The sequence below is a fragment of the Sceloporus occidentalis genome, unplaced genomic scaffold (genome assembly GCF_023333645.1).
Source record: "Sceloporus occidentalis isolate IW3139 unplaced genomic scaffold, rSceOcc1.0.p SCAF_71, whole genome shotgun sequence".
Taxonomy (NCBI): Eukaryota; Metazoa; Chordata; class Lepidosauria; order Squamata; family Phrynosomatidae; genus Sceloporus; species Sceloporus occidentalis.
In genome coordinates this window covers 2,699,877-2,713,428 of record NW_028317051.1, presented here as the reverse complement: position 1 = coordinate 2,713,428, position 13,552 = coordinate 2,699,877, and the positions used below count along the sequence as shown (strand labels likewise).

Here is a 13,552-nt window from a genome sequence, read left to right as displayed (position 1 = left end):
GGGCATGCGCTTTTTTCAATGTTGAACTTTGGCATTTGGGATCCACTGCCCATGCCCTATTTGGTACATCTTTGAGCCGGGCCATTTCAGTGTGCCCAACAAAACCATATATTTTTCAAAACTAGACACCCCAGGGTATTTTAAATGCTGGTATTTTAACTCTTTGCATGCACATATTTTACCACCAGCATTTTTTCAAAGTTTGCAGTAATATTTTTGTGTGTGTATTTTTCCCACACACACCTACTTTATGTATGAATTTACAGCTCCTGGTATATGCCGCTGTCACACGACACCCCATAATGTGTTCAGCAACATCTCCTGAGTGCAGTGATACCCCACATGCATGGGTGTGTCATTTTTTGGGGGAACTAAAAGGCCACATTTGGTACGTGTGCATTTTTCTAATTGGAAATTAGATGTGTGGCCATCCTTCCCCCCGTGTTAATTGGGACGTTGTTGAACCTGGCCCATTCAATTTACCCCATCAAATCATACATTTTTTAAAAGTAGACACCCCACGGGCATTTAATATGCCAGTATTTTAACTCTTTCCATGCGAGAATTGTTTTAAGCTAATATGCTAATTTTAGGACTTGCTCACAAAAATATATTTTTTATATATATATATATTTTTTTTTTATTTTTTTTAAAGAAAATTTTAACATTTTTTTTCAACTTGGAGGTTCCCCTGATAGTGACATCAGTGGGAAATGATTTTTACATTTTACTGTTTTTTTACTATTTTTTTCTAATTATTATTAATTTTATTTTAATTTTTTAATTTATTTTTACTAATCACACTGTGAGGTCGAGGCATTCAGCAACGCTTTTTGGGTGCAGAAAGCGATAGTAGATCGCTTTCTGCACCCGTTTAAAGACGTGCCGGTCCTGGCACGTCAATTGTCGTAAAGCACATGCTTTTCCGTGCCGTGCCAGGACCGGCAATTGTCATTAAGGGGTTAAGGGTGTGCACATTTATGCAACCAGGTTATTGTGAGTTTTTTTCACCCTGAAAGATTTCAGTTTGTTTTGCAGTTGAATTGTTCACGTTATGGGTCACATTAAAGGTGGAAAAGGTTCTGACATCATTTATCTTTGTCTCATTCTTTAACATCACAAGAACCTGGCATTTTAACAGGGGTGTGTAGACTTTTTATATCCGCTGTATGTATGAATATGTGATTTCACTACTATCCTAAACACTGGTAGAACTGTTTTAACTGCACATATTTAATTTGAACTCCAAATGTGATAATTCTTAACGGATGCTATATAACCACCTTGCTTGGTGTGAGGTTATACATATGCTTGTTAAATAATGAAACACTCTACTTAGTACTATACAACATCCTCCGTTCCTCCGGGTGGTCATTCCTTTATTTTTTTTTTTATTTTTTTTATGTGCTAAGAAAGTTCATTTATTAGATGTAACAGTAGATGTTGCCCTAGGTTTAATCATATTGTAACATATGTTGTGAACATTTTTTATATAAGACAAAAAATCTAAAAGACTTTTGCCAAAAATGAATGATAAAAGGAATGTTTCAAAGATTTAAACAGCGTTTGCAGCACACAATGATATATCAAGAACCTAGTAAGGCAAAGGCGCAGAGATAACATACAGTGATTTTTGTCAAAATGAGAATAATGGGAGTGCTGGAACATAAGGAAAATGATTTTATTTCTTTTTTACTGATTGGGGGAAAAAATGTAACTAAAAAAATTAAAAAAGAAATAATAATAAAATAAAAAATATATATGAACATACCATAAGTTAAGATGAAGTTTTTTTCTTTTCCATAGGTGTGGGTAAGGTGACCTTTCATAATCTGCAGCAGAAAAAAGTAAACTCACCGGTCAGATATGCAGTAACAATAGAAAACTGTAATGGACCGCTTATAGTTTTCATTTTAAGTGTTTGCAAAGTCTTGTGAGTGTCGGTCTACAGAACGGATTTCTAATTAGTACCTACAAGAAACATATATACCGTATGTGTGTGTATGTATGTATATATGTATATTTATATAATGTGTGTGTGTGTGTGTACTGCACCTATGAAAGTGCCGCACTGAGCTGTGTAAACCAGAAAGGCACACCCTAGGGAGTTACTTTGGAAGTTTTTCAATTCTTAAAACCTGGCAAAAGAATCCTTAGAATATGAATGTATTTGTGATAAGAGTGGTGCCAGTCTTAATCATTTCTGTGTGATGATAAAAAACAAAGTCAACAAGGACCTGGTCAAGCAAAATTTCTTGTGCAAAAGAACAAAAATTTCACGTTCTTTGCCGTTGTCCCCGGCCACCATGGGGTTCTCCCTCATGTCAGTGGGGTCTCTGGGGCAACTCTGCATTATCTTCAGGGTATGCAGCCGCATTCATAATGGCATCGTGTGTGTCTCCAACACTGGCAAGCTTAGAGTGCCTTAGTCTTATTTCCACCCATGCATTTTGCCTCAATTGACAGTAGGTCTTCTGGTAACTTCCACCACCCTAAGGAAGTTGCTGGGCTCAGGTGCAAGGTGTTACAAATACAGTGACTACTATTCATAAAACAAGCTCTTGCATACATTATTGGTAATTGTATGTGTTGCAAAAACTTAAACTGGTATGATTGTTTTAGCTGATTCTTGGTGCATAACTTTTTTTTACCTGATAGCATCGCTTACCCTGGGGATCATCCATCAATCCTAAACCACCACTTATCGTGATTACATTGTTAGTAATCTTGCTACACCCTACTCATCCAGACTGAGCAATTGTGTGACTCGATTTAGTTTGGTATTCGAGAAGCTTTACAAGCTGTGACCGGCTAGTGGTAGTTTAAAGTTACCATTGTTAATTACACAAGGCCAGTGTAACACAGTGTATTTGGGTACTGCAAACTGGCTTACCTAATTGTAGGTTGTTAAAACCCATTTTTGTCACTGTCACCATCAACAAAAAGCTTGACCTTGTTACAGAATCAACCACATCCTTATTGACAGTGTACGAGAAGTCACTTTTCCCAAATATATTTTGTAGTACACTGGATACATTTACGTAATGGGTTTAAAGTTTCAATATTAAGCAATATATATGTATCAAAACTTTATTTTATGTGTAAAGTATGGAAATGGCCATATTACCTTGTTCCGTTCTCAGGAATTGGATAATTCCTCCCTATTAAGTAATTTCTCTCCTACTGCTGTCTGTGTATGAGTTGGAGATGAGGGATTGGTCAGAAAAGGCAAAATAATTGTAATGCTACTGGTGCCACTTCTTGACACAAATGTTAGCATTCATAAGGTAACACCATTTTTATTAATCAAACCAACTACACATTGGAACAAAAAGTACAAACTTTAGATTTTTTTTATTTATTTACTTTGGTTGTGTTTAAAGGAATGACCATTTACATTTGGTAAATCTGTTGGAGACCATTTAAAGGAGACACAATCACCTTAAATGATTGAAATCGTTATTTAAATAATACCAGCAGCTGATTATATCCTAGGCTTTTGAAGATTTTTGATAACACCTTCCATTTATTTACTACTAATCCCTTTATCCTACAGTTCTTAGCACTCTGTATTGCTTGTAATGCTTACGTACCTGAGATATGTAAGTTTTGTGACTACAGTAGATTTACTTAATGTTGCTTATATTTATACAACTTCAATAATGATTTCCAAGGTTATTTCAAGTCAATCTGCATGTATATCTTATTGATATCTTATGCAATTATTCTACATATGAGTCTTAATCTTGGTGATCTGCTTATAAAAAAATATTAAATACTGATACATTTAAAAAAATGTTGTGCAACCTTGACTACTTATACAACCTTGTGGTAAAGAATGTTAAAATATAGTATTTAGACTGCACGCTAGGGAAATGGTGCAACAACCCCAGACCTAAGCCTAAATTGGTCTGAAGATCAACATAAGAGAAGAATCGAAAAGGGAGTGTGCTGAAAATAGAAAAATAAAGAGTAACTGAAAATGGCAATAAAATCAGCAGATATATATATGTGTGATGCTGTATTAATTCGAAATTTGAGGTAATCACATAGACATTTCATTAGAACATTAATATAGATCACCCATATCAATCTGAATTTTAAGTTCTTTATATGCGTATGCAAATTCAATTAATTGTGTTGGGTGAATCATGAAATGTCAACTTCATTAATTATAAATGTGATAAATAAGTAAAGGGAACAAATTAAGAATATATAGATACACACATAATCTATCTCCAAATAATAGTGGTAGTATTAGTGAGAAAATCACTATTACTGAGGAAAACCCTCAGTAATAATAATATCCAAAAAGCAATCTAATGTGCAATAAGGCATCTTTTTCATCCAAGTACAACCTGCTAAATATCACCCCAGAGCAAAGGGATAAAAGATTAACACTGTCTCTCCTTCATTCCCTCACAGGGCTTACAGTGTAATACCTGCAAAAATAGTGTATGTCTAGTCAATCCTGTCTACATTATTGTAAACCATCCTACAACATTCAATTTTTTTTTTTTTAATCCTTGTGCCACTCATCTTAAAATATGTAGTGCTCAAGCCTAGCTGGTTTTCCCATAACATGGCATGGGCATTTAAATCTTGTGTGTTCATTGATCTACAGCATGGGAACCATTATGAAGAAGTAGTTGTGTGGACATGTAGGAGAACCTGTCAAGGCATTGTCAAGCAGGCTCTGGGCTCTATACTTTATTTCAGTACAATTGAATGGTAATTATGGTAAGATAAGATTTGTACATTTTCATAGAAGAAAAAAATTAATAAGTGTATATATGTGTGTGTATATGTGTGTATATATATATATATATATATATATATATATGTGTATATGTGTGTATATATATATATATATATATATATGTGTGTGTATATATATATATTTTAGTTACACTTACTCAAATACAGGTATTTCCTGACCATGCTTTGTGGCATATATATATATATATAATATATATATATATATATATATAAATCTCAGGGCTTGACAAATTTGTTGTGAATCTAGATGCCAGCTAAAAAAGTTAGGAGCCAGGATTTTTTTTAAAACAGTTGGCGGGACTCTTGAGCTACTAATGCTGCGCCTGCCTCCCCTATATGGGGCAGTGGTGGTCACTTTCTCCATGATGGGCTGGCCGCTTTGCACACGTGATCTTTGCCTACATGGTATTTCCCTCACGTACACTTTCATGGGCTATGCCTTCATACAGGTTGGTCATCTTGCCCGATACTCCTACACATGCGTTTCGGACCCCCCGACCCCCCCCCCTTTATTTATTTATTTATTTTTCTTTTCCTCTCTCCTGGCGCTCTGCCTCACATTTCAATTGGGGTCCTGCACCTTGGTATGCCCACATTACTCTTAAGCCACCCTTCCTGGGGCGCCTTCCCCTTTGTCCTCTGGGCCGTCTGTCACGGTCCTATGTTTTTGCCCCAGTTCAGGGGGGATTTGTAGGTTGTATTTTTCCTGCTCAATATGGTTCCGTCTCTCCACCTAGTACCCCTGGGGTGTTCTATTGTAGCCGTGGTTGTTCCCGTCTATTGCATATCTGTTGTTTTTTCTCTCTCCTGGTGGTCTGTCCCATCAGTGTCCTCTCTTTCTCTCTCTTCCTGCTCCGTCTTTACTACTTCTCCTTTTTCTCCCTCTCTTCCCATTCCATTTTATTTTGTCCCCTCTCCTTGATTTGTTTTATTTTCTGTTCCTATGGCGACTCCGGCCTCTCCTGCACTGAAGATCGTTTCCCACAATGTCAAGGGCCTGCTGTCTCCGCAGAAACGTAGGTTGGCGCTTCGACATTATCTTAGATCCAAAGCCGATATTGTCCTTCGTCAAGAGACTCATTTTCGTAAAACAAACGTTCCCAAGTATTGGGATCCACGGTTTCCTTTGCATTTCCATTCTGCTGCGCCTGACAAGCACAATGGTGTGTCCATCCTAATACTTAGGCGTCTGCACTTCCGAGCTCTTCATTCCTTCTCGGATTCTGAAGGCTGCTTCCTCCGCCTGGTTGGTTTGATTCATGACCAGCCGGTCACGATTGTGAATGTGTACGCTCCAACCCCGCCAACTCCGGCGTTTTTCGATGAATTAGCTCGATCACTCCTCACGGCATCCCCGGGGGGCCTTATCATCGTTGGGGACTGCAACTCGGTGATGGATCCGTATTTAGACCGTACCCTGTCGGTGGTACGTACTTGCCCGAGAAATCTTTTTAAACCTCTACAACACTTTGTCAAATCAATGGGACTTTTTGATGCCTAGCGCCTTCTTCACCCATCGGACAGGGACTATTCTTTTTATTCTCATCCACATGCAATGTACTCGAGGCTCGATTATTTTTTCCTTAACCAACGCTTGCTCCCGTCGCTCCTAAGCTCCTCTATTCACGAGATCTCCTGGTCTGACCATGCCATGATAGACATCACTCTGTCGGCCTTTCAACCCCACAACCTGCGACCTCTTTGGCGTTTGAACGATGCTCTGCTCCTTGACCCGGAGATTCGAGGGTCTATCACACAATCTCTTTCCGATTACTTTCTGGAGAACCTGACCCCTGATGTCTCCCTGGGACGCACACAAAGCGGTCCTTCGGGGCCAATTCATAGCGATCGCCTCCGCCAAGCGGAAACACCACCTATCACAGATTACAACTCTCCAGGATAAACTGGCCAAACTACAAACAGACCATAAACGCTCTGGTGATCGGGGTCTCCGCCGCGATATTGTTGCGACTCGGGGATAATTGAACATGTTGTTATCCACTGACTCCATTAGAGCGATCCTCTGGACTCGGCAGAAATTTTTCGAAAAAGCAAACAAGCCGGATACTATGATGGCGCGTCTGCTCCGAGATCTTACCTGCTCCAGGACTGTGAGGGCCATCAAGACCAGGGCGGGCTCCCTGACATCCGATCCAGAAGTCATAGCTGACCGGTTTGCTGAATATTATTCCTACCTCCTATGAAGGCAAGAAAACCTCTGGTTCCCCGTCTCTCTCCTCAGATACTCAACAATTTCTTGCGGCCTGTCAGCTCCCCTCCATTTCCGCTGCAAAGCTTGAAAGCCTTAACGCGCCCATTACCTTGGATGAGGTCTCGGCGGCTCTGAAGCTGTTTAAAAATTCGAAAGCCCCAGGTCCTGATGGCTTGACGGCCAAATGCTACAAATCCTTTGCTGCGTCTCTCCTCCCTTACCTGACGTCCTTGTTTAATTCTTTCCTCACGGGTGCGGGGCGACCATCTCCGGACATGCAGAGGGCCAAGATTGTGATGATCCCTAAGGAAGGGAAAGACCCTTCTCTCTGTACGCGCTATAGGCCGATCTCCCTTATTGTAGATCTAAAACTCTGCTAAAATTCTTGCCCTTCGATTGAATGTCCTTCTCCCTAGCCTGGTTCATCCCGACCAAGTGGGCTTCATCCCTGGTAGGGAGGCCCCTGATAATATCCGTAGGACGTTGAATTTGCTCCACTCGAGTCGTAGGACTGGGACCCCGCTAATGCTCTTGTCCCTAGACGCCGAGAAGGCCTTCGACCGAGTGGACTGGGGTTATCTGTGGTCTACTATGCGTGCCTTCAGCTTCGCTGGTGCCTTTCTGCAGGGCGTACAGGCCCTCTACTCCCACCCATCTGCTGTTGTCGACATTGGTACCTTCCGGTCCAGGCCCTTCTCGATTCTGGGCGGGACACGCCAGGGATGCCCTTTGTTGCCCCTTTTATTTGCTTTGGCCATAGAGCCTTTAGTCCAAGCTGTTCACCTGCATCCGGATATAAGGGGTCTTTCGGTGGGCCGCAATGTTTATAAACTTAAATTGTTTGCGGATGACGTCTTGCTATCCTTGACGTCTCCCCTTACTTCCCTGCCCAACTTCCCTACTTCCCAACTGCCCGACTGTTAGAGAGGTTCGGTATATTATAAAATAAATTCAGATAAATGTGAGGCTTTGAATATTACCCTTCCCGCCCCTACAGTGAAGCTCTTATCCCTTAACTTTGATTTCAAATGGCAGCGGACTTCAATCCGCTCTCTCGGCATACATATTACCCCTTCCCATTCACAGATGTATGAGGTCAACTACCCACCTCTCATCTTGCGCCTGAGGCGTGATCTAGCGACATGGTCGTCCTATGCCCTGTCTTTCATGGGACGGATTTACGCGGTAAAGATGACACTGCTACTGCGATTGAACAGTTTGTCTGGCAGGGCCGCAGGAGCCGACTCGCTAAACCCACTCTCTACAAGCCGAAGTCTGCTGGCGGGCTGTCTGCCCCTTTGCTCTATGACTACTACGTTGCTGCACAATTGGCGATGCTGCTGTCTCTCTCAGTGACCCACTCCCCCCCCCCCCCCCCCCGCTGGGTCCAACTGGAATCGGATCTCTGCTCCAGAGCTCGTCTGGGTTGGCTTATGTGGCATTCGTCTCTCGACAAGTCGCTGATCTCTGCCAGTCCAACCCTGTCGCACTCTCTCCTCCTGTGGTACCGCCTGCAGTGTACACTTCGACTTACCAGCCAAGGTTCCCGATTGACGCGGCTTTTTCAGAATCTAGACTTTCCCGCTGGGTGTCATCTCCGCCCTTTCCATTGGTAGATCACGAAAGGTGTAGTCACGGTGGGTGATTTGCTCCTGAACAATAAACCCTGCTCGTACCAACACCTCATTTCTCGCTATGAACTTCCGGCCACGGAAATTTTTCGGTTTCATCAGCTCTCACATTTTGTCCGCCTTTTTCTGCAGCGTCACCCAGACTACGTTCCCACGTTTTATGAACAAGCCGCCCGGCTCTCACACAAACCGCGTGGTGCGATTTCTCATCTTTACAACCACATGTTGGGTATCAAGTTCCCGTCCTCACCTCTGTTGAACAGCGCTGGGAGGCGGACCTGGGCCAATCACTTGAGTTCGAGGAATGGGGGGAGATCTACGTTAATGTCTGGAAGGTTACTGCGTGCACTCTGGTTCAGGAGAACTGCTATAAAGTCCTCTCACGCTGGCATGTTACACCATCCAGACTCCATCGAATGTTTCCTGCACTCTCACTTCTCTGCTTCCGAGGTTGCGATGAGGAGGGGACCTTTTTGCACACATGGTGGACCTGCCCCCAGGTTGCGTCTCTTTGGTCCTTCTTCTTCGACAGCTTGAGTGCAGCTCTAGGTGTACGCCTGAATCCTGACCCTTGGACAGCCCTCCTCTGCCAAAACTATCCGCTTGACACGCTGGCCAAACCGGCTCACCGTTTAATCTTTCGTATTTGCACTGCAGTCCGTCTGGCTATCGCCAAGATTTGGAAGTCAGACGCCCCCGCCATCCCTTTTTATTGAAGCAAAAATTTGGGACGTCCTCAAGTTGGAAAAAATTACAGCATATCTGCATGGAACGTCACACCTCTTCAACCTCACGTGGGACCCCTGGCTGGAGAGGTTCGCGCCGCCCCAAGCTGCTGTGTCATGGCTGTGTGTGTCATACACAATTGTGGCATTGAAGTGGTTAACGCTGCACTGTCACTCTCATGAAGCGATCAGGCAGCAGGGGGAGGGTTGGGGCTGGTGTCAACACTCATGTGGAGACCGAAGAACCCTTTCCCCCTGTCCCTGAAGCTGCCTCTGGCAGCTGGGACGCAATAGCTGGTCTATAGACCAGCCATTGCCGGGTGGAGTCTCTGATGACTGCTGTAGGCTTCCATGCCTACAGGAGTCATCACAGGGCTTGTGGGGGCTCGTTTTTGCTGTTGCTGGTCTGCCAGGCAGACCACCAGCAGCAGAGCCTCGTACAAAATGGGAATTAACCCCTAAAATGCCGCGATCGCGGCATGGAGCGATCAGGCAGCAGGGGGATGTTGTGTCAGCCACCTTCCCTGAAGCTGCCTGTGGCAGCTGAAAACGCGATTGCTGGTTTTCCTGCAACTGCGTTTTCAGCCTACAGGATCACTCCGTGGGAGTGATCTCAGGCTCGGGGTGGGCTCTGAGTGGCTGTGCTGTCTGCGCAGACTCCTGGGCAGACAGCAGCAGCGCCCCCGCGTGGCAATTTTTTGTGGCTGTAACAGGCTGACAAACACCTAGGCGCCAGGACAAAATTCTCTGTCGCCATGGCGACCTGGCGTCTGGGATTTGTCGGGCCCTGATTATATATATATATATATATATATATATATATATATATATATATATATTTTTTTTTTTTTTACGTTACACTCAAATACAGGTATTTCCTGACCATGCTTTGTGGCTTTGCATTGTATTGTGATATCTTGTACTTTCCCTTTCCCTTTATTTTACTTGCTTTTTTGGAAAGCAAATACAGCTTGCAGGGTTAAGTATTAGACTTAAGCAAATGGACAACTCATTTTGCTTTTTGCTCTTCTGGTTCTAACAATATTCTTTTTCCATTCAGAAATGAAATTCTTTGACTCTCACTCACTCTCTTACGCTCTTTCTTACTCTCTCACAATCTCTCACACTGTCTCTTAATGTCTCCCTACCTTCTCCGCCATTTGGTTTGGCGTCCCTGTCTCCTTTTCTGCAGCTCCGCTACTTGTCTTCCCTCTTTTTGTTCTTCACTTCTGTATACTTTCTTCTCCCCTTTAGCCGATGCGTTATCCAGGCAGGGCTTATGCAAAAAGGCCGGACCCTTCATGCATACTCTCTCCCCCAATTGGAAGAATAGGGGAGAGGCCCCCGTGGGGCAAACCATACTTTTGCAGAAGTACTCCAAGAGGCCGGAATATTGATCCACAGAGAAGATGAGGTGCACAGAAACTGCTTCTGTTTCTCCGCAGATCTGTCTGCATTATTCTGGCTTGGTGCGACAGGGTGGAGCCACGATGCACACCCTTTTCCCAGATTGGTGTAATGCCATTCATGTGTTTGTTTCATTGAGGGTTCTCCCCATTTTTGGACAGTCGTAAAAATTTACAAAATTGGCAAATGTAATTTAAAATTCATATAAATCTGAATGCACATGTCTGATAAGTACTATCGCATAACAGAGGGAGTGGCTATTAGCTGCTGAAAAAAAAGCTTTACCTCTAAAGTGTTCAGTAGAATTCAGCTCATTTGTATGCTCCCATCGTCCAAGCGTTGGTTTTCAGACCCAACCATCATTGATTCTTTTTATTTCAACTTGGCTTTCATCTTGCATGTCTATTAACTGTAAGAAGCATTCAAGGGGTTCTTAAATCCTTGGCCTACAGATGTGATTATTACATTGATACAAAAAGCTTTCTGTTGTAAACTGTAGGGGGTGGAAATATATCCTTATGCAAAATCATCCATAGATCAGTAAGATTTCATACAGATTGTGTAAAGCTGTGTTTCCGCATAGTGTATCTCTTTACTGATATTCCATTAATGACCATATAAAAGGTGTTTTGGAGTCATTACCATTTCTTGACTGGCTAGTAAATTATTTTTGCTTGGCTGGGCTGAAATGCTTTGCTAAGAAATCAATGCTAATAAACAACACAGCTATTGGTTTCCAAAAGTAGTTTTGTAATTACAAATTATAGGGCTAAAAACTGTGTGTAATTTACATTTACTATAAAATAGCAAATTACTCTGTTCATCCACAGTTTACTTAGATGTGCACCTTTTATTTTCCAAGGGCCAAGATAGCTTAAGCATATCTCCATTTAACTTTTCATCTTTGGTTGTACGCTAACAAGTTTAAAGGCTAACTTTGTCTTTTGTTGCTTTTTCCTAGAAAGTACTGAAGAGACAAACTGACTGTTTAACCCCTTCGTGACAAAGGCTGATTTTACTTTTTGTACCCTTCGTGACAATGGCCGTTTTAACATTTCTGCGCTGCTCGTGTTTAGCTGTAATTTTCTTCTTTCCCGTTTACTGAACCCACACACATTAGATATTGTTTTTTTCAGGACAAGAAGGGCTTTCTTTAGATGACATTGTTTTGATTGTATCGTATTATTTACTATTAAAAAAAAGTATAAAATATGGTGAAAAATTTAGAAAAAAATGACTGTTTCTAACTTTTAGTTGAAAAATCTTTTACTCATCTATAAAAGGTAATAAAAAAACCTGCTAAATAGATTCTACTATTTGTCCTGAGTTTAGAAATACCCAATGTTTTTATGTTTTTTTGATTTTTTCTGCACGTTATGGAGCAGTAAGTACAGGTACCGTTTTGCTATTTCAAAGCCATTTTTTCCAAATCTGGTAATTCTTCCCCCCATGTGCCATTTCGGGTATCTTTGAAGCCGGCCAATGCAATTTACCCCATCAAGTCATATATTTTTGAAAACTAGACAGCCCAGGGTATTCCAAATGCTGGTATTTTAACCCTTTCCAAGCACTTATTCTACCATCAGCCTTTGTCAAACTTTATGGTAGTAATTTTTTTGCATTTGTTTTTTCACACACATTTTACTTTAGGTATAAATAAACAGGTTCTGGTATATGTCACTATCAAAAACACCTCAATATGTGTTTAGCAACATCTCCTGAGTACAGCGATACCTCACATGAATGATTTTGCCTGGCTGTTTGGGGGCAAAAGGGCCACATTTGGGGCATGCACATTTTTCAATGTTGCACTTTGGCGTATTGGGGGATCCACTGCCCATGCCCTATTTGGTACATCTTTGAGCCGGGCCATTTCAGTGTGCCCAATAAAGCTATATATTTTTGAAAACTAGACACCCCAGGGTATTTCAAATGCTAGTATTTTAACTCTTTCCATGCACCATATCTACCACCAGTCTTTGTCAAACTTTGTGATAGTCATTTTTTTCCATTTGTTTTGTCACACACATTTTACTTCAGGTATGAATTAAAAAGTTCTCGTATATGTCACTATCACAAAACACCCCAATATGTGTTCAGCAACATCTCCTGAGCGCAGTGATACCCCACATGAATGATTTTGCCTGGCTGTTCGGGGGCAAAAGAGCCACATTTGGGGCATGCACATTTTTCAATGTTGAACCTTGGCATTTGGGGATCCACTGCCCGTGCCCTATTTGGTACATCTTTGAGCCGGGCCATTTCAGTATGCCCAACAAAACCATATATTTTTGAAAACTAGACACCCCAGGGTATTTTAAATGCTGGTATTTTAACTCTTTGCATGCACACATTTTACCACCAGCATTTTTTTTAAGTTTGCAGTAGTATTTTTGTGTGTGTATTTTTCCCACACACACCTACTTTATGTATGAATTTACAGCTCCTGGTATATGCCGCTGTCACACGACACCCCAATATGTGTTCAGCAACATCTCCTGAGTACAGTGATACCCCACATGCATGGGTTTGTCATTTTTGGGGGGAACTAAAAGGCCACATTTGGTACGTGTGCATTTTTCTAATTGGAAATTAGATGTGTGGCCATCCTTCCCCCCGTGTTAATTGGGACCTTGTTGAACCCGGCCAATTCAATTTACCCCATCAAATTATACATTTTTTAAAAGTAGACACCCCATGGGCATTTAATATGCCAGTATTTTAACTCTTTCCATGCGAGAATTGTTTTAAGCTAATATGCTAATTTTAGGACTTGCTCACAAAAATATATTTTTTAT

The 13,552-nt window shown here is 41.8% G+C and overlaps 1 protein-coding gene across 1 annotated transcript in view; it reads left to right on the top strand.

The window, feature by feature from the left end:
- The first annotated feature begins 5,722 nt into the window (after positions 1–5,722).
- Positions 5,723–13,552, top strand: part of LOC149286270 (ubiquitin carboxyl-terminal hydrolase 32-like) — a 90,907-nt gene continuing 83,077 nt past the window's right edge. Inside the window, exons 1-3 of the mRNA XM_089494316.1 lie at positions 5,723–6,205; positions 8,078–8,176; positions 8,608–8,851. Coding sequence (XP_089350442.1) covers positions 5,723–6,205; positions 8,078–8,176; positions 8,608–8,851 — 826 coding nt within the window. The remainder of the gene's footprint in view (positions 6,206–8,077; positions 8,177–8,607; positions 8,852–13,552) is intronic.